The 21,114-nt window shown below is 42.7% G+C and overlaps 3 protein-coding genes across 7 annotated transcripts in view; 2 read left to right on the plus strand and 1 right to left on the minus strand.

Annotated features, from left to right (window-relative positions):
* The window catches only part of NPAS2 (neuronal PAS domain protein 2), a 54,514-nt gene extending 53,144 nt beyond the window's left edge, over nt 1-1,370 (plus strand). The window contains exon 20 of the mRNA XM_068421587.1: nt 263-1,370. Within this exon, the coding sequence (XP_068277688.1) occupies nt 263-439 (177 nt within the window). The 3' untranslated portion in view covers nt 440-1,370. The remainder of the gene's footprint in view (nt 1-262) is intronic.
* A 2,679-nt stretch (nt 1,371-4,049) lies between these two features.
* Nucleotides 4,050-9,558, plus strand: RPL31 (ribosomal protein L31). 3 transcript variants are annotated; one of them, XM_068425164.1, is made up of 5 exons: nt 4,050-4,141; nt 4,866-4,982; nt 6,604-6,729; nt 8,822-8,934; nt 9,492-9,558. In XM_068425164.1, exons 2-5 carry the CDS (start codon nt 4,876-4,878, stop codon nt 9,521-9,523), a joined length of 378 nt encoding a protein of 125 aa, XP_068281265.1. In that variant the 5' UTR covers nt 4,050-4,141; nt 4,866-4,875; the 3' UTR covers nt 9,524-9,558. The 3 variants fall into 3 exon arrangements, with proteins under 3 accessions (XP_068281265.1, XP_068281267.1, XP_068281266.1); XM_068425166.1 differs by lacking the exon at nt 4,050-4,141 and adding an exon at nt 4,297-4,321; XM_068425165.1 differs by lacking the exon at nt 4,050-4,141 and adding an exon at nt 4,523-4,628.
* A 566-nt stretch (nt 9,559-10,124) lies between these two features.
* The window catches only part of TBC1D8 (TBC1 domain family member 8), a 55,307-nt gene continuing 44,317 nt past the window's right edge, over nt 10,125-21,114 (minus strand). For all 3 annotated transcript variants that reach the window (XM_068419532.1, XM_068419525.1, XM_068419517.1), the window contains exons 12-20: nt 18,704-18,989; nt 18,073-18,202; nt 17,676-17,774; nt 17,019-17,087; nt 15,418-15,658; nt 14,078-14,143; nt 13,378-13,467; nt 13,114-13,214; nt 10,125-11,107 (exon numbers count right to left, since the gene is read on the minus strand). In XM_068419532.1, coding sequence (XP_068275633.1) covers nt 10,649-11,107; nt 13,114-13,214; nt 13,378-13,467; nt 14,078-14,143; nt 15,418-15,658; nt 17,019-17,087; nt 17,676-17,774; nt 18,073-18,202; nt 18,704-18,989 — 1,541 coding nt within the window. In that variant the 3' untranslated portion in view covers nt 10,125-10,648. The remainder of the gene's footprint in view (nt 11,108-13,113; nt 13,215-13,377; nt 13,468-14,077; nt 14,144-15,417; nt 15,659-17,018; nt 17,088-17,675; nt 17,775-18,072; nt 18,203-18,703; nt 18,990-21,114) is intronic.

Consider the following 21,114-nt stretch of genomic DNA (forward strand, 5'->3'; position numbering starts at 1 on the left):
TAAACAGGCTTTTCAGGATAACCTGCAAATCCTAGGCAGTGCATTCTTCTTAGAAAAACTTTCTCAATGCCTAATTGTAATGTTCTTCGTTGCAATTCATGTCCATTCCTTCTAGCATTAGGTAAGCTAACCCCATGCCAAACAGTCCCAGAAACAAAAGCCAGCAAACTAGTAGTATTTTTAAGCACCTTGTACGTTGAGGATGAAGAGCTTTAACATGTGAAAGAATCGAGCACCACAGTGAATTTTATTTTATCTGTAGGTGCAAACACCAAGTTCTTTGCACAATGAGCAACCCGATTCTTTGCTCCTGCCATCTTACTCACCACAGCAAGGAAATATGGGGTATCGTCAGACACAGCAGCAGCAGCAACAGCTAACATCAAGAAGAAGCAATAGCTTGTCAGAATCATCAAATTTACCACAGCCACTGCGATAGAGTCCCACCAGCACAATCAATGCACAATTAGCTTTAACCAATGGGCACATGGGGCAGAAGAGAATGACTTTGTACTTACTGTTTTGGCTTTTGCACAAGCATTTCTTTCAAAGCTCTATGACAGAAGTACGCCACAGAGTGCAAGACTTCCACAGACAGTGCATTTACAGCATGCTGGATTCAGTTTGTGCTGTCTCATGAGCACAGTACGTACTGACAGAGCAAAATAAAAAGGAACACTATCCTGTGCAGCCTCCATCATGAATGGGTGCACGGGAGGAGGCGTTCAGTCTTGGCGTGTCACTCTGAAAGCTATCTGGCAATTCCAAAAGACTGTTGACAGACTCATGAGGTACTTGGCCTTCACTGTTTCAGTTCTTCTTTTGTGTATGAAAAGCACTGCATCAAAGGTCTATTGAGGAGAGAACAAGAGATTATTTTTATTATGATTATTGTTATTATTTTGCACAACTGCACAGAGGACAAAACTGAGGCACTTTCTGTAAAGAGAAGTTTGTTTCCTTATTCTTGTGGCCAAATCAGCACATCCAATGGAGGAGAAAGCCCAGTCATTGGTGAAGATGGTCTACAGCTCATAACCCTTGATTTAGAATCTGAAAAGTATTATGCAGCTTACCCTAACAGTTCTTCATGACTAGAAACAAAAAAAAAAAAACAAACCCACAACCCACACTGGACTGTTTTCTATATGAATTGTGATTGCAAAGGAGAACTCAAATTGTAAGCACAATCATGCAACTCTCCAGTATTACCACATGGATCCTTCTTCAACCTAAATAAGTCACCCACTGCAAGTCTCTGAGAAATATGCACTGTGTTTTGGCCCACTGACTTGGGATGCTGCAGACTATTACATATCTCTTTCATTGTAACATTTAGGATTAAATTTTCCTTTGGGGGGAAAAAAGAAATGCACTTTTCGCTTTTTTTGTATGTTTTCTGTTGATATGTTTCTAAGAAAGATTTTATGTATAATTATTAAATAAAAAGTAGTGTATTGTACAGCTGTTGTAATAATGACCTATTTCTATATAAAATAAAATTATATGGAATTATGTGGAAATTATTTTGTATATGAAATATCAACTCATTTCACAAGTATAAAGATTGTGCTTGTGCTTTTTTGTGAGTGGGTATTTTGTAATAAACTAATGAATTAGAAATGTTTTTGTGAAAGGAACTACTGTTTCATGCTATATACACCTCAAACTATTATTTTTTTCCATTTAATGATGGACAGTTGTCTTTATTTGTAGAATAAAATAAAATAGCCAAAAGGCTTTATTGCAGGACTTGCACACGTTTTCCTGTGGCTGTTCAACTGTGATTCACTTGAGATTATTAATATTAGCCGTAGCCTGGAAAAGTATCTGGCATCCAGTTAGCAAAAACAAGTATCATCCTATGGGATCTTTGTCATGGCATAGACGACGAGAATGTTGTTGCTCAGGAAGTTGTATTAGCTGCTAGCCAAGACAGCTCATTTTAAGCTCCTTTAAAACTTCAAAGACCTCAGGCAGCTCTGTACTTCCAACCAACCAGTTTTAGATTAGGACAAAACAGAGGATTTAAAGAATGATTTGAACCAGCACATACCACGGCTTTGACCCATGTCCAGCTTCAGTATTTTAAGACATCACTGTCCTGAGTTTTGTGATACACCTCTGCTGGAATTGCTACCATGCCCACACTGTAGGCAGTCTAGTTTCCACTTTGGCATCTTTGTGCAGGCTCTTTTCCATGTTAATGCAAACTGACTACAGGATGGAGCAGCCAAGGTACAGGTCTGCTTTCTGTCTGCTGACTCTGCTGCAGGAGCAGCAACCTCCAACATGGAATGAGGTGGATAACTGAGCATAGTAATATTTTCATTCACCACAGAGATACTGAAAGGGGATGGCCCTCAGGGCAGCTTGCAGCTGCTGGAGCCAGGGTTAGCTTCAAGAGAGCACAGACCATGATGCCCTTCCCGCCCTTCAGTGCCAAGGATCTTGTCAGCAGGACCCACATGTTCAGCTCGGGTTTCTGTGTCAGAGAAACAATGGAGATAATTGGGCTGGGAGCTAGAAATGGTAAAAGTAAACTTGCAGAGAAATTAAAAAGGTTCATTTGCCCCGAGTTCTGAAAAAGCTAAAAATCTCCTGGAGAAAACCCACTGGCAAAATGACCCTGCTGCTTCCACAGCAAGACTGGCTGGTAGCACTGATTGGTGCATGTATATTTCAGTCCATACGATCCCCTTGTTTTACTTCATTGAAGGAAGATAAGGGAATCAAGTACCTGGTCTCTAAAAACTGTTTAGAGATCAGATCTGGTCTCTAAGAATGTGATTTTACTGCTAACTTTAGGTTCCAGTCTGAGTTAGACTGCTCATCTCGTTAAATTCTTGTATTCAGTGAAGCAAGAGTGACCCCACCAGATGAAGATTAAAGCGCTAAATCTTAAGGTGCCTTCACTTGATGTCTGAAGGAACCTCTCTCTTTCCATTAACTATAGACAAACCTTAGCAAAGGCCAGTCAGCTAAGGTAGAGGCTAACTTCATAAATGCCACCCACTCCTGTAAGGGCTTATTCTGGGAAAGGAGAGGGGAAATTTGTCTGTAGGCCAAAAAGTTCATGCAGGAAAGAGGTGATGAAGGAATATGAGCACCTCAGAGGAAATACATGGAAGCAGTACTTGATGGATATCAACTACTATGATGGAAGTCACCGGAAAATTCCTTTAAGAATTTGTTTTACTCTCAGGGATAGTTATAATACACCCACATCTCTCCTGATTGCCAGTGGGTATGTCCAAACCAAGCTCAGCCTTGGAGCAAACACTTATCTTTCTCGAACCATCAGTACTGGAATTTGTTAACAGGGAGAAGCTGTAAATAGGGTGGGGTTGCCTTCCACTAAACTGTTTTACTATAATGTTTGGAAAGATACAGAGCACTTGCAAGAATAGATTTACGTCAATACCTAGTTTTTCATGCTCTGTCTCATCTGGTTTTGGATTATTGCTCTTGTTCCCTGTTGCACACACAATGCAATGCCAATCCTCTTCAGAGCTGCGCTGTTGTTCTAGTTCATTATAGCCGAGATCTGGCTTGTCCCAACATGATCACTGAGCTTGGGTCAGTTTTCTGGGCAGGCGGCCAGGCAGTGCGGGTACCGCAGGCTACTGCCCCCCACTGCAGTACCTCGCTCGTGTCTCAGGAACCAGGAGCTGCACCTCTGACCAGGGCAATCTGCTCGCTAGAAGCACAACACCCCCCAAGCCGAGGGCCCCATACAACGCACCGCCTGAAAGAACGGCTCCTCAACAGGGGCCAAGCAGGCAGGCAGCTACCCGAGGGCCGGCCCTTTGCGAACCCCGCCTCAGGGCGCCAGGAGCAACTCAACGACCGACCGGCGGTCGGGGCGAGACAGCCGGGGACCGCTCCCTCCGCGGGCAGCAGCGCCCCGGGGCCCAGCACCCGCGGAGCCCCGCCTGCCCCCCACCGCTCCCCGGTACCGGCACACAACGCACCGCCGGCCCCGCCCGCCCCGCGGCCCGCGCGCATGCGCGCCACCGCCTGCCCCAGCCCCTCCCGCCCGCGCCTGGCGCCGGCGCAGTCGGCCCTCACCCCCATCCCGGAAGCGCTCCTCGCTTCCACAGTTCCTTGCGCGTTCCTTTGCGGCCTGTGCCCGGGCAGGGTGAGTGGTGGCGGGGGGCGGCGAGAGGAATCCGCATCCATCCGCCTTGCAGACCCCGCGGCGGGGGACGTCCGTGGTCTCGCCCGGCGCGGGGGGCGGCCCTGCTCGGGGGGCACCGGGTGGTTCCTCTCGGCAGGCCCGCGCTCCGCGGGGCTGGGGCCCATCTCCTTGCACCCCCAGGTCTGCGCTGAGCCGCGCAGGGCGCAGGCCCGGGGAGGCCTGCGGAGCACTTGGTGGGCTGGGCGGGTTACGGCCCGTGCTGGGCCTTGGCGAGGGAGGAGGAAGCCGTAGGCCGCCGTCAGTCCCTGGAAGGAGCCTCTTTGGCACCGTCATTTCCTTTCCTGGACTGGCCGAGCTGCCCACCTGGGTCGCCTTGGAGAAGGAAGGGGCTTGGACATACAGAAGCAGGACGAGGTGGCTTTAAGGGCTCTTGGGGCTGGGCTGGGCAGGAGCCCGGTCATCTTGGGAAGTGGCCGAAGAGTCTCAGGTGTGTTTCATGCTCTGTCAGGGAGATGAGAATAAAGCATTTGTGATGCTGAAAAGTTGCTGCTTAAAATCTGCAACTGATGTGACCCCGGGGATGAATTGATCTTAAAGAAGTTTCTGAACGTGGGAGTTCTGTGGCTTGTAAGGAGCTGGGGACGATGTGAGGAGGGAAGGTGGTGATGGGAAAGGTCTGAGGGAAGTTGGGTCTGTGTTTGACGTGCGCACGGGTGCTTTTCAGCGTTGCTCAGATGGCTCCTGCAAAGAAAGGTGGCGAGAAGAAGAAGGGACGCTCTGCCATCAATGAGGTGGTAACTAGGGAATATACCATCAACATTCACAAGCGGATCCATGGCGTGTAAGTTCGTCTTTTTATCAGTGAAACTGGTCTTATGTGAAGTGGCATTTGGAAGTGGGTTCAGTAGGTTTTAAACGGCAGAGAATGACAGTCCTTACCTGCACCGATGCTAATGTGTGATGATTTAGTCCCTTGTGCCACAGTTGTGTCCCAAGAAAGCGGCTCTGTGCCCATGCCGACCTACACTTAGCACATGGTTTTCAGGAACAAGCATGTTTCTCTTTTTGTGAGTGTTCCTGAACTTAATTTGAACTTAGATCTGTTTGCCTGTGTGCACAAGTTGTCATTCTTTCCCAAGCAAAGTTTAAAGTTTAGGCCACTGTAGTAAGTTTTAGAAATTAAATATTGTTGTAATCACGTGATTGGCTCCTTGCTTATCCCTAAATTATGTGAGGTGTAAATTGGGGTATGATTTGAGTTAAACAATATTTGTTGTGTGTAGATTAGAGTAACTTTCTACATAACAAAATGTTGAACCTCATACAACCATGTAGTAGTAAAGTGCTTGAGAGGACTTGTTGGGAAACTGCGTCTCCCTTGGGTTCTCTTTGTATGTGTATGGCTGCAGTTGTGGCAGAAAACTATATCTGAATCAAAACAGTTGGTGAAATTGCTGAAGTTAACTTAGAACAGGAGAGAAACGAGACAGTGGACTATTGCAAAACCATGGATGAGGATGGGATGCAGTGGTACCTTTAAATGGCAGTAAGATATACTGACCTTGCCTGCTGATTGTTTATGGCAATTCAGTCTATTTTTAATGCTGATGATCCTGCTATCCACTTTTCTTTTTGGATTATCCTCTTTTCTTTTTGGGCATGAAGTACTAGGGGTGAAATACTTTTTGTTTAATGCTTGTCTCACTCACTGACCCACTTCCCATTTCTATCACTAAATATCAACAGCAGTGTGCAAATAATACTAAATATAACCCACTGTGGAACCTCACACACTACTGACACTGGTCGCATGTCACAGTGTGGATATAATAACGGCAAAACACTCACAGTGCAGCTGTAACTTTTGGTGTGAATGCCCAGTCATGCAGAATCTGTCCATAATAGGCATGAGACAAGCTGTACTTGTAAAAAAAACAGTTCTGGTGGTGGTATTGGTGCAGTCCTGCTAATGTGAAGAAAGTAACCATCAAATACTGTTTAGCAGAAGCTGTTATTCAGAATAGCATCAGTTTTGTTCTTCTGCCTTTTATTTCAATACTGATGCAGTTCTGTCAATTGTATTACTATTGTTGCACTGCTTTTCTCATTGGCCTTTTATTCAGAGTATGTGTGAAAACTCTGATCTCTTCAATAATATCACGACAAGTTTTAATGTCAACATGCTTGAATAAGACTTAAGATATGGGAGAACTTGCAGGTGCAAAATTTACTGAAATTATTCTGCGTAGATATATGTGGTTTCTTTTAGGCATAGCCATTAAGGTTAGCAGCTACCTACCAGACTAAAGGTCTAGTCGTACTATGATGCAGCTTTTGAACTGATGTTGAACACAATTCTTTGGATTGTATGTTTAGAGAATGTCAGTGGTTGAATGTTGGAACAAGTGTCCAATGCTGAGAGTTTCCTGAAGTTAAAGAAATGGCTCTTGTGTTTGTCTTAGGGGTTTCAAGAAACGAGCACCGCGTGCTCTCAAGGAAATCCGTAAATTTGCGATGAAGGAAATGGGCACTCCTGATGTTCGCATTGACACCAGATTGAACAAAGCAGTCTGGGCTAAAGGAATAAGGTAGGTTTCTGCAACTTGCCTTACTGGGTGAGAAAGAACCGTCTAACTGTGTACATGGAGGTGCAGGACTTGGAGGGGTAGAAAAAATTGTATGCTTCTTGCAGTATTTGCATATTTTCTTTGCAAATGCTTCCTTTCTTACCGTGTGCATGCCAAGCTAATCTTTCTGTCACCTCCATGTTCTGGTCAGCTCCCTCAGCGTATTTGTAGCAAAGCCTCTGTAAACTCTGGAATTGAAAGAACTTTCTTCTATCTCTCATAACAATAAAGCAAAGGAAAGAAGGAATGCAGGTTTGGGGGCAGAGGGTGGGGGGAGAGAAAGTATTGGGGTACTGTAATACTGTAGTGCCCCAATCCCTATTGCAGCAGACAGGTTTTAGAAACATGGCTTTTTAGTGATACCTACAGTCCCAGGCTACGTACCTGGGATTTGTGTAAGGTGTCTGAACGGAATTAGGTTTCAAAGCATGCTGAATTGATAAATGCTACACAAGGAATAATGAGGTGTATTTTAAATAGGGCCATTAATGTTGTCTTGAAAGTACAAATGATAAGTAGTTTGGGGGCCAAAAAATAACAACTTCTGTTAAAACTGCTACAGAGGCAGCCAATTTGGTGTTTGACATATGTGAAGGTCCAAAAGGACTCCTGTGAGGAGTGGGACCTCTTAAACCATAATAAAAGGTTACCTGGTAGGGATTAATACTGACAGTGATACACTGGATACACATGAACCCTTGTTTTAAACCATGTCTTCTAGGAATTAGATTCCTAAGTCTAGCCTGTGACCTATTTACAGTCCTTTACCTGGAGTTGTGTGCTTAGGCCAACCCTTACTTCAAGAACAAGAGTGGGAAGATGGGACTAAGTTACTGGGTCTTCTGGGCAGGGGTTCTCTGTCCTTCCTGTTGAGCTGTTCCAGTTCATATGCAATGAAGAAGTAGGAATTGAGCCAGGTGACAGCATAACTTCAGAGCTTAGTAGAGAGGCTACTAACCAGGACTTCCTTATTTTAACTGGTAGAAGTGCAGTCTGTGAGGCAAGGAGTCATCACATCTGTCTTTCCAGCGTGAGTTTAACTGCAGTTTTCACTAGGCAGAATAGATAATGTATGCGAAGTAAAATACCTTCCTCTGGAAGGATCAGCAGAGGCTAAAATCACCATGTCAGATAGTATGATAGTGAGTGATCTAAGTAGTGAAAAATGCTTTTGACTTGTTTCAAGAACAGAGTAAATCGAAGCAAGTTACAGTGTTTTAATTACTGCATCCATCTGACTTAGTAAGTATACTCCTGAGAACGTACAGCAAGGAGGAAGTTCCTTCACATATTCTGTGCAGCAAAGCACTCTGAGCAGGAGTTTCCCAAAATCCTCAGTTCATTTGAGGTGGAAGGTTAGTTGAAAAATGGTGCAGACAAATAATTTTGTGACTTGCCTATTACAAACAAAATAATCTTAAGATGTGGTCCTGTGGGCTTTGTGAGGAAGAAATGTTGATCAGTTGTATGCCCATGAATAAGATCTTGGTTCAGGTCTAATGCTCACTAGAGTTTCCACACGACTTCTGGCATACAGATTGGGCAGTACTTGACTCTTGACAGGGCACTCAGGCTTTTCAAACAGATTGTTGGGGTTTTCTTCCTCACTATTTTCTATTCTAGTAAGAAATGCTTGTTAGTAACAGCTGCTTACTGATCATGTTCACACTGTGCTTCATGATCATCTTCATAGTATATTTCCTGGATCAGTAGTGGACTGACGATGCACTTCTGACTTTATGCTCCCACTAGATTATGGATTCATCTTATTCAAGGCTCAGTTACATCTTACCTGCTTACTTCAACAAAACTAAAAACCAAAACAAAAAGCTCCTCTAAGGCAAACAGTACAACCTGTAAGGTACAGGATTTTGCTCTGGTTATGATGCTGAGACAGAGAATTGACTCGTCATGTCTTTGCACAAATAGGCAAAGCTTAAGAATTTGAGGGGGGGTAGTAACCACAGAGCAAAGAACTTTTATTTTCTTTTCTATGAATTGGCAGGTTTCAATATGTATTTTACTGAAAATTAATCTGTTGTCTTTGTTTTAGGAATGTTCCTTACCGTATCCGTGTGCGTTTGTCCAGAAAGCGCAATGAGGATGAAGATTCACCAAACAAGCTATACACGCTGGTTACCTACGTACCAGTCACAACATTCAAAGGTAAGGTTGCGTGCTGTCTCTCTTCCTCCATGCCCCGTTTTTCTGAACATGTAGCAAAGTGGGACAGCTCCTCCTGCAGTGCAAAATTCAGATGAAAATCATGCTGGAGGGGTCAAACTGCTGGCTTAAACTAGCTCTGCTGTAGAGAACAGGGCTGCTGGCTTGCCTGATCAGCATTGAGAAGTAAATTTAGTAACAAAAAAAGAATTTAGTGACATAATCACGTAAAATTTGAGAAAATCAAAAACAATGGCCAGAGTTGTTAGGGTAGTATGAAGGTTTGTTTTCCCATATAAAGTACATCCTCTGATGTCAAAAACTCAAGCAGGTTGAGCCTTTTCTGCTTGTCATCTGAGAAGTATCTTATTTGGAGAGCTGATTAAACATGAAGTTTCTGTTTTAACATCTGGTGAAATACTTGCCTATGTAGTTGCTCTTCCAGAAGTAGATCAGCAAACTAACTTTGAAACTGTAGGTGCACTTACTTGTGAAGATGTGCATGTACATAAAGGGAATTGTCCTAGCAATGGGTGGTGATACAATTTCTTGTTTTGCAGGTCTACAGACAGTCAATGTGGATGAAAATTAAACTGATTTTCATTACAATAAAAGGATAAAAAGAAAGTTTATTCCTAAGTTGTTTTTTTTTGTTGTCCAGTCTCTTCAAGCTCTCATCCATGAAGCATTGAGTTGAACAGGTGACAAGATCTTAAAGTATCTTGCTTTCTTTGGGCTTGTACATAATGGTGTGATTTTCTTAATTAAAGATACTGTAAACTTCTGTTACACGTGAATGCAATAAGGAGGAGATGCAAATCTTCCTACGTGGGTGGCAAAGTCCTAGTGTTCTGTTCCTATGTGAATAAAGGGCCACTACAGAGGTATTTTAAGTTAAGGCCAAGTTTGTTTAAAAAAACAAAACCAACAACAACAAAAAAAAAACAAGCCTCAAAACTCTTAGATCAATCCTTCATAAATGTAATCTCTTGGGGATAAAGTAAACTCCCTGTATGTGGGTCCCCCGCTGGTCTCCCAGGCAGAATCAGTAGGCTTCTCCCGTGCAGGTCTGTGCACTACACTGAAACATGGGGTCCTGACCAGTGAGTTAATTGTGTGCACACTAGCCCGGATGAAGTGGGGGCTAAAGGCACTTACCTTCCATAAGTCAATAAATATTCTCAATGCAAGTCTAGTACAAAAAGGGTTTATTGAAAAGTGCATGTTTTCACAGACCACATCAGAAGCACAGTCCATGTACACTTAACATTTCAGCAAGACATACAAATTGGAATACAATCAAATATATTAAAATAGTTTCAATTACCAGCATTGAAACAGTTTTCCGTATTAGTGCAAAAAAGGCAACCCAAACAAACTGCGGACAGTAGCTGAGAAGTGTTTTCCCCTCTTTAAAAAAAAACAAACAACAGAACACAGAAGGACAACTGGAGCCAGCTTCTGCTCTCCCAGTGCAGAAGAGGGCTTCAGTGTCTTCACACTGTAGACAGATGTTTCCTTTTACATTCAAAACAAGAACATAATTAATAAATCAATGGCACAAAACAAACCTACACACCTTTTAGCTTTTAAAGCTCTTAAACTGAAAACCACAGACCAACAAATTGGTTACCAAAAGTCCACTGCTAATTGAAAGCATTTTACAGTATGTGCTTTGGCATAATTTCAGTGCATTTCATTTTTGACAGGTTTGTGACTACTGTGTGTTCAGTTTTGTATGTTCGCCCCGTGACAGGTAGCTCATTCCATTTGTTCTGAGACTATACTGATTTAGCTTTGCAGTCTCAAGTTTTGGCTTCAGTTCTAAGGGTTTTTCAAAGAAGTTAACTAATGACTGTTCAGTCAAGAGGGATGCTAAAATATGTTCAAAAGAGACAGTCCAGTCCCCTTCAGTCACAGGTGACGGCTGAGAGTCTTTGCGAGGGGTCTTCACAGTGTCAGTAAAAACAGCATCCTGGTCTGAAGCAGAGGCCTCGGGCTGGAAGTCCTCAGTGAACTCATCCGATCCGCTCCCCAGGCTGATGCTTCTTTGTCCTACTTCTCCAATCTGCAGTAACAGTGTGGTCACAGTGGCAATGGCTTGATACAAATCATTCTCCTCTGGATCTTCATGAAACATGCTATACAAGGTTTTGCAGAACTGAATGAATTCCCTCTGTAAAGGAGGAAAAAACAAAAACTGCTGAACAGCCATGCTGTGGGTAACTGCAGGAGTCAGGCAGAACACTGTGTACAGACTTGATCATTTGTAACTTCTGCCTGTGTTTTAAAAAAATGTTAGCAAAGGGATTTCAACCCCCACCGATGCTAGGGAATCTTGGTGCTGCAAATCAAAAAGGGAACAGAGCAGAAAAGTGTTTTGCTGCCTTGATGAAGGAGAGCAGGACCTCCCAGATGACCAAAGGGCAAGTGAGATACAAGGTAAGGGACACAATCCATTACTGGTGGAAAACTGGTGGCTGTTTGTCCTGGTTTGGACTAAAGCAGACCAATTTTCCTTTCAGTGATTTTTACTTTCAGCTAAGTCTCTTCTAAGTAACTGCACTTTCTGAAAGTAACTGCGTGTTTTGCTGACAGTGTCTGCTTCTAGGGCTGATGATAATGTTCGAAGTTTATAGTTATCACTGAGGTACTAGTAGGGATGTTATGCAGAAAGGCTCTTGCTTGTACTTGTTCTTAGAGAAATCAAGGTCACTGCTAAATTCCTCCCTAATTACGAGTGAAGAGCTGTAGAAGGGTCGCACCTGCAGGGAGAAGCAGACAGGACAGGTGACCCAAAATTGACCAACGAAGGTATTCCATCCCATACACATCATTCTCGGTATAAAGCGGGGGCATCACGAGGGTCTCGCTCCCTTCTGCTATGGCCAGCATCCAAAGAGGACTCTGTCCGTTTTTCTCCCGCCTTTGATCCCGATCCGTGCGTTCCTGAATCCAGCTCTCGACCGTCGCTAGGCCCAGCCTGGGCCTTCCTGGAGCCTGCCCTGCAGTGCCGGGGGTGACGTGACCGGCATCAGGGGAGCTCAATCTTGATTTTGTATATATTTAATTATTCCCATTATTATTATTATACTCTCTTTTATTATTATAGTTTATTAAAACTGTTTTAACTTTCCAACCCATAAGTCTCTCTCCCTTTTTTCCTTCCCCTTCGGGGGAGGGGGAAGAGGGTTAATAGGCTTGCTAGCAACTTCCCTTCTGCTGTTTCTCTCCATCTTTCCCCAGCTCTTTTTCTTTTAATGATAAAACGTAGACATCTTCCCTGCCCAACCTCTTTCTCTCCTTCCTTCCCTCGCTCACCCATCACAAATAATTATCAGGCTATGAGAGGACATTTCCATATCCTATTATGAAATTGGTGAGCCCTCAAGTTTCATACAGTCATCAGATGGATAATTCAGGCAGAAGGGACCTCAGAAGTTCCATCAAGTGATGCCTTTATGAGACATTATGTGGCCCTGCTGATTCAACCGATTAGGTACATGCCAACAATTTAAAACTATTTAGCAACACCAGCACAGAAGGGATTTTGGGTCTAGTCCCATCTTTCTTTGTATGTCTGTGCATTCGTTTAACTAATATAGGACCCTTTTCTCTCCAGTAGATCTCCTCATGCCAACAACACAGACAAAGCTCTACTGGCATTAGGGAGGAGATGGTAAGATGATGAGAGCCTTCAGCTGTCTCTTAATGCAGCTCTAGTCAGAGTTTGGCTATGATGGGGCAAGTCCCAGTTGGTGATGGACTAAGAAAGAAGTTAACGGTTTTGTGGAGAGGAGGTCAAGGAAGACAGAACAGCAATATGCATTCAGCAATATGCATTCCCAGGAATTCTCTGGACTTGGCAGGAGGGCTTTTTTTCCAGCCTGAATGAGCCTGTTTTCCAGTCTGTTATGCTGCAGGTGAGGGTTAAGTCTGAAATTCTTTCTATTTACCAGGCAGTCTGAGGCGAGGGAGCTGCTAGAAAGGTGGCTGAGTTTTTAAACATGATGCCTGCTCCCTGGATCGGAGTAGCCCAGTGCTTGATACCTAAAGGACTGAATCTAAGCTCAGGCTTAAGTTAGGGTTTCTCAGAAAAAGCTAAACTGGTTTATTTAGTCATTTCATTTTTGAGTACTCCTCACTTCTTTAAAAACAGACTATAGCCCCTAGTATACATACCTGGCTCATTTTTGGCAATTCTTTTTCAGTTTTAGTATCCTTTTCTTTGGCTAGATCCTTCAGCATCTGCTTCAACTGCTTTTGGTAATCTACTGCATCACCTTTTTTGGAGCAGACACAAAAAGGAGAATTAGTTTTCAAGTCACTGGAGTAAACTGACATTTCAAAATAAAACGCTAAGAGTGGAGATAACGGCGCAGAGTTAACAAATGGAAAGTTGGTTCTCTCATATGCACGTGCATTAGCGAACCATTTTGGACATACCATTTGATTTTCCAATGACTAGTGGTCTTGAAGTTGACAGCAATGGATTCTTTAATGGTGACTGGCTGTCTCGTTCATTTTCTGTGAGAGCTGTCAAGTAACAGTGAAAAATGTAATGATTACTCCTTCCAATGCTGCATAATGGTTATTTATGCTTTTAAAATTTACATACTTGAAAAAAAGCAAAATAATTGGGCAAAGATGTTTTTAAGTAGTACTTCATTAAATCATACTGTAAAATTATGTTAATGTAAGTAAGACTGGTGCTGCAGTGAGAGAGTTGGAAGTTTGCCAAGAATGGCACATTTAATTAAAAACTCTGCACAGAGACAGTACCAGGGAATTTTGTCACTTAATCAAAACTGGATCAAGAAGATTTCTACTGTACACAGAGTACCAGCCATCCAAAAATGTTATTCCAGTTCAATATTTTGTCTAGAAGTAGCCATATAATTGGCTGTGAAAGATCTCTGAATGCAGCAGATGTGAGCCTTAACATTGTATATCTGTAATTTGCACGCAAAAAGGTTTGACTGGTGCAATTTTTAAAATGCAGTGAGTGTAACTACAAATGCAAATCCTATATGCTCCCAGCTGAAGGAAGCAAGATAGGCTGCTTCATTAAGCAGTCTTTTCCCAGAAGCTGTAAGCAAGAGTTTCGAGGGAAACTGAGGTATTCACTCCCTTTCAAATTTCTTACCAGGTGGGATATGCAGCTTATACAGTAACTTGATCTTTTCATTCATTTCTCCATTATACATAACATCTGCAAGGAAAAAAAAAAAACAAACAAGAAGAAGGATGTAGATTAGAGCATTTACATCCACAGTTTAAAATCAATCAGGCATCTCCCTGTGCACAAAAGATAATTGTTTGCATAGACAATACATGAAAACATATGGCCAGTACATTACATCGAAGTATTTTAAGTTGTGCCTGTCAACGAGGACCAGCAGGTGAGAGCCATGGGGTTTGGTCTTTGTTCTTGTAAAACAGACTGGGAGTACCTAATCCTATGGATTAGGCTTTGGCATTGTTTAAAAATATCAAGAATGGCGGGGAATCTAGCAAAGGCTGTTTGCTGCCACAGATTAACAGGAATGTGAGAGGGGAGAGACAGGAAACTCCCTTTTTGGGGCCATCATATTCTTAATATTTGTTCCCTTCAGCCCCTACTGCTGTTCTACAGAATAAACCCAAAGGAGATAACTACTTCATATGTAATATAATTCATATTTTCAATGACCAGTAGAAATGAGATCCTAAACTTTCCAATGCACTGAAATACTGGGAAGAACTTTTTTAAAAATTTATTTAAAGTTGTATCCCTCTAAGAATCAAAATCATACAACAATATAATACAGAGTGGCTTGGTTCACATCAAAAAAACCTAGAAAGCTTAAGTGGTGAGAATACGGATTTACTGATTTTTATTGAAGCTTTGAATGTTGATTCATTTGTTTCATATGGGGTCAGGCAACAGTTGAGATGTGGCACTTTCTTCTTCAGCCACATTTTGGGACCAGCAGCCTCATGTCATTAGAACAGATGGTGGCCTCAAGACCAACCCTAGCGCAGCTCTCAGTCCCTGCTGGCCATATTTCTTTTGTTCTGCTAATTGTCAACATATAAGGCAAGCAGCAGTCGGCTGTGTAAGATGAGGTCTTCAAGAAGCAGTTACAAAGAGGTATACTGAGATTTCAGAGGTATACTGAGAGCAACAATCTGGTAGACAGGATTTCCCCTAGACTTCCACGCGGACCCGAGTATAATTTCAGTTCATAAAATATTTTCAACAAAATTACTATTGTCCAATAAATCAAATCTTTTAATACAATATTCAGTCATGTCCTTAGGCTGTCTTTTAAATTGACTTCAGTTGATCTGAACACAAAAAATTAGTGAAGGTCACTGGTTAGGCTAATTACAAGCCCAAGAAAACCATCTGCCCACATCCTCCCCCTGCATTTTAACACCCGTGACTCACCCATGTGCTGCCCTCCACTCTGCCCACCCTCCACCCCACAGGGGAGCTGATACCTAAGCAGCTGGCGAGCCCCTTGAATTCAACCAGCTGGTCCATGTTCTCATCCAGGAGTCGGAATGTCCTTTGGGCAAGGATGTCTGTGTGCTCCCCGCAGGTCCAGGGCGAGACCAGCCTGTAGAGGTTAGTGAACTGCTGAGCATCGATGCGGTACTGCTCGGCGTACGGTCTGCTGGGGTCATGTCGCTCAATGATCGGACTCGTCGTTTCCCAGTAACACCTTATTAAATGTTCCCTCTAGGAGAAATCAGAGGCGGGAGAGTGGGGATTGTGGTGTGCGTTATCAGAGAGCGTGCAACCGGCAGATAAAGGTATTCACATCAAAGTATGTTGGAAACGCTCACAATTCTCTTTGTGCGAGGTGTTACAATGATACCAAAACCATTCCTGTGAGAAAAAGCAAAGTATGAATCTTTATTTAGAGCAGCCAAGCGCTCATGTGATTTCCAGTGGATAATTAATAAATTGGAAGAGAGACTGGGCAGATTCTTGGAAGAAATTCACTGCAGGCTACTGAAACTATTAGCCACATCTGGCTCGGGATGTCTCTAACCAGCCAAAGGTACAGAGGGTCGGAGAAAATCCAGGGTAAGTGTTATACAGGCTTGACCTACTCATTTATTCTCTCTCAGACCTCTCCATTTGGATACCGTACCTATTAGTCTTCCCTTAAGGACAGGCTGATGCAAAACAGAGTCTTAACAAAACGAGCTGTCCTGGGAGACCAAGGGAGCTAACGAAAAAGGAACCACCACCAAGAAATAAATGAGGAAAGGGGAGGGGTGCAAGCCAGTCAAAGGTCAAAAACAGAGCAGCAAGGAGCAGGAGTGAAGCAGTGAAGAGCAAGCCCCAGCAGCATCGTCTTACAACCACTAATGGAGGGAGAGTACAGCTGCTCATAGCCACAAAGCTATGTGACACTACGAACATACCACAGTCATATTCTCAGTACCTAGTATTTATGGCTATGAACAATACACAGAAGAAATGGTCCATTAAGGGCGATAATCACATGCTTGGACCTCTAAATCAAGTACAGTAGTATAAGCTTAGATGTCCCTGTCTCCAAATAACTTTTATAATAGTTCATTCAAACATCAGCTTGACAGAAAGGAACTGAAGTAGAAACTGCTTTTAGTTCTAAAAAAAAAAAATTAAAACTACTAGAAAATTGGGAACAAATAGCAAGGACACAAGTTTGTGGGGATTTTTTTCCCCCATGGAAAGGAGTCTGCCTTTAAAGAGCGTTAAGAGACCAGGACTTAAAAAGTACTGCAGAGCTCCCACTGAGCAGAGCTACATATTACTTAATTTATTCTGCATATGAAAGTTACCAGAACCTAGTTTCTCATGGACCATTTCCAAGCAGCAAGTTAGAAAGGAAACTCTGAAGCAATTCTCCTTTGCAGGATCAGTACATTACTATTCCTCTTTAACAACTGGAAAACCACAGAAAGGACAAAATAACAAGGTCCCATCTGAACAGTACCGCCCAGACAGAGGATACAAGGGCCAAGGTGGCTCTGCAAAGCAACTGCTGGAAGTTATGCCCAGAAGCTTCAAATAGCTGCATCCCATACTTTTCAGGGATACCTACCTTGAACAAGTCATACAATTCCTCTAAATCTTCAGGAAGAATCGAAACATCTGGGATGACAACTCGGAGCTTAAAAAGTAAGAAAAAACATGTTAGTGACCATATTTTCTCCCATCATCACTGACACAGGCAGGCCCATGAGGCCCGCAGGGACAGTATTTATGTGGTACCCCTAAAAACCACAGTATTGAAAAACTTTTGCAGTTTTTCCCCCTTCTTTAAGTCCACGGGTTGGACAGATCCGTGAAAACAGAACTCCCTCAAGGGCTATTAGAAACAAAGACAGGAAGTCCCTAAGCTACAAGTCACAGGAGGCCGGGGAAGCATCACATCATGCTTGCTCTCTTCTTACAGTCTTCTCCGTGCATCTGCCTAGGGCCCTCGTCAGAGACAAGGTGCTGGGCTGGACTGTCCTGCAGTTGATCTTAATGTTAAAGCCACCCTAGAAAATAATGCATGTGGCTGCAAAAGAAAATCCAAACCCATCAGCATCTCAGGAAACAGATTTTTTGAGAGTCAGTTCCTTTTTTCAAGATCTGGTGGTGCCTTTCAAAAAACAAAAGCCAGCTGCTTGACAGTGCTGGGGGAGAGGGGAGATGTTAAACTACCTCAGTCAAAAACAATATTCTACTCAAGCTGAAACAATATGCTACTCACCACATTCTGCTTGGTCGTGTCTTCGTGGCTCTGCAGCACACGGATTCGGTGCTTGTAGCGCATGTGCTCTATCTGCGCCACAGAGTGGTCTCCAAATTTCTACATGGGAGGAACAGAAGTTAATTATTTTTAGAGTATTTCATGATATTTGTATTTCTCATTTACTGGAAATACAACTTTTAAAGTATTGTGAATCCTTGAAGAAAAAGCATACCCAGTCTCTAATTGATCTGTCGATGTAGGTATTTACACTACACCTAGCATCGTGCATTTGAGCAATTATTCAAGGACTCTGTAAGGATGTGTATTAATTTTCAGAACATTCATGTTGAATTTAACCTTTTTCTTTTTTAAAATTCTAACTTAACTGACCAGGAGTCATGGAGCAGTATTTTACCTCATAGGAGTCATGAATCAGGTTAGCTATTTCAGTCACTGGAGAGGCATCCTGGTCGTCGCTGAAGAACGCATGGTGATTACCAATAGGTGGCAGAGGGCTTTCCTCGTTTTTGACATGCTCTAAAAACCTGAAGGGAACAAATATAAGCAACACAGATCACTCTGCAATGTGCTCTTCTCAGTATAAATAAGCAAACAAGTCTTATGGCTCAGACTTAGAAATAAATTGTTTTTTGGGTTGCTAGGCTTTTCAAAAATGCCTTCATGATTATTCATCCGAGGAACAGCAAGCCAGCCAAATGACTAACTGTTGCCCAAGGAAGAAAACTCCTTAAAGTCTGGAGCAGGAAGCCCGTCACTCTAGGGAAGGCACGAAGAGCAGCAGTAAATATTGCACATTGACGCAGTTGATGCATGTCTCAGCACTGCCAGGAAATTTCACAGGACATCTACTTGTCCGACGTACAAAGCCCATTGTTTAAGGCAGACGCTGCGAAAGCAGCAGCAAGGTAACACAGAGGGTCCCGCTGGTGCCTACAGAGCTCCATCAACATCACAACAGCACCCAAATGCCTTTGCTTTACAGCAGAACGATCTGCGATGGAAGGGGCACTCCTGCGTGGCCATACCTGCTCAGGATCATCAGGGCCTGCCCATCGTCCTTGCTGTTACACAGATCCACGGCATTGGCTTCCAGTATGGCCAAGCCCAGCTGGAAGATGGCTTTGATCCCATCATAGAAGAAGCAGTCCACAACATTAACAGCACTTTCCAGGGGCATGATGCTAAGGAAAAGGGTAAGGAACCACGAAAGAGAAATGGAAGCTAAGGTTGTCAGATCCTTCATATGTTCAGCGAGCTCTGGAAGCTGCTCTTTTATAAGCTCTTCAAACACTGACTGGTCCACCTGAGCACCTGCAAGTCAAAAAGAAACAGTATTAGCCAGGACTGACACAGGAAAAAATATTCTTTAAAGCTAATGATCGCTGTCAACTATCAACTGAAAGACTTTCTTAAAATTGAAACGGACAAGATACACACACATCTACAACGAAAAATCCCATTATTCTCTTGCTGTGATCTCAGCCCCAACCCTCATGTCTGTAATCCTTACCATACAACTTTCTGCAAAGAGACAGTGTTGATTCTGCTAAAGGCCTTTAGGGTACAATGAAACAGTGATAGCAGCAGCTGTTGTTTTTGGCTAAAAGAGCACATAATAATTAAGTGCTAGCGAAAGCAATCTTAAAGCGTTTTACTGTTCAACTTGGGATCTATGCAATGAAAGAAGACAGCACAGATTTCTCTCCAGTGTATGTACTCAAGCAAGCGGGCAGCAGAGCTTTCATTCTAAGTGAGGAAATATAAGATGGAAATCCAGATATGGCTACACACACTAAGCAGGAAGAAAAATATTTACACCTAAATATATGTGCAGATATAAATATATACTTACATGCATATATATCTATATATAAAGAACAAAAGATTTATGCACTGCCCAAACATAAGCTTTCCTAACTGTCACAACCAGCCTTTCCAAAAGGAGCAGATCTGGGCTCTGTTTTAGCTACGAGCTCAGTCAGCAGCTACTGTAGAATCAATATAGTTTCATATTGCTGAAGTGGCCTGTGTCTACAAACCAGATCTGCCACATCAGGGGCTTTAACGGAAGACACTAGAAGTTAAAAATGTTCCTGAACACAAAATGCAGTTAGCTTTTCAATTATTTTGTCTTTCGTTTCAAGTTATTTCATTTCTTTCTCACAGTTCATATTCTGCTAATATTAAGAGACAACCTCAATTGCTATGAAATTCCTGAGACGTATATACCCTTAGCACTCAAAACTTCTGTTGTCCAAAAGAAGAATATAATCTGGACAATTTGTGGCAGAGAGCCAGCATCTTTTGGCTTTGCAGCCAAATCATAAAAAAAAAACCCAAACAACCCAGCTATGACATTTCTCTGTCTTAGAACTTTTCACATCAAGTCACAAAGAGCTTCTGCTGGTGGCTGAACAAACATTACAGCACCACAAATCAAAAATAAGTGCCCAGGACCATGCAAAGAGCTTCTGAGAAACACATCAAGCATGGTGCTTTGCTTTGAAGAGAAAGCCTTCTCACGTCAGATGGTCATAAATAAGACAGGTAAAGAAAACAGAGGAGAAAACGGACTGGGGTTACTCAACAGAGGGCAGGTTTTTTTGGGGTTTTTTTTTTTAAGAAGCTTAAAACAAACAATTTAATAGCCATAATTAACACAGACCCAAAAAATAGAGCTAGTCTTAAGGGTCTTTGAAGGAAGCCAGAGACAAATAGGCAGACACATATAAAAAGATCATTCCAGACTCAGAGGCAGCACTGGCAAAAGCAGAGGTTTAAAAGGAATGTGCAATGCTGCCCAGATCTTTCACAGATCTTATTATAATTAAGTGTTGACACTGTAGGCGAAAGACAAGCAGGTGTATTCAAAGTGAGGTTTACGCCCACCTTTTTATTAGGCTCACAGAAACCATGACATCTGAGTAACTGAATCTCTGATTTATTATAGCATGAACCCATGACGAGATAGGAAAATACCAGGGTATCCATTTAAAAAATGACAACCCAAGATCCAAACTAAATGACATCTCCAAGACTGAAAAGGCAAATCAGAGAAATGAAATGAGGTTTTCAGCGTTTCAAGAATTATAATAGCAAGACGATGACAGTCTAACAGTTAAAGTGGGGTAAGATGGCCTGCTGCTTTATGCAGAGGATGGAAAAGTCATGGTAACATGAGAATAAGATGTGTATGACCCTTGCCACCACTCTTGACCCAAGTATAACTTGCTTCTATCTTGCAGCTCGCTGCTTATAATTTCCTCTATGCACTGCAGAATGGAGAAGGATGGAGGGAATTACAGAAGGAAGAGATAAGGGGTGCCAGCCCTGCCTGCAGGCTTTTCCCATTTGCAAGCAGTGAAATGATGAAAAGGCTTGTTAAAAGACAGAGCGGTCATAGCTGGCAAGGGTGAAGTAGGGACAGGGTCATGTG

This window comes from Nyctibius grandis, chromosome 2 (assembly GCF_013368605.1).
Source record: "Nyctibius grandis isolate bNycGra1 chromosome 2, bNycGra1.pri, whole genome shotgun sequence".
Classification (NCBI taxonomy): domain Eukaryota; kingdom Metazoa; phylum Chordata; class Aves; order Nyctibiiformes; family Nyctibiidae; genus Nyctibius; species Nyctibius grandis.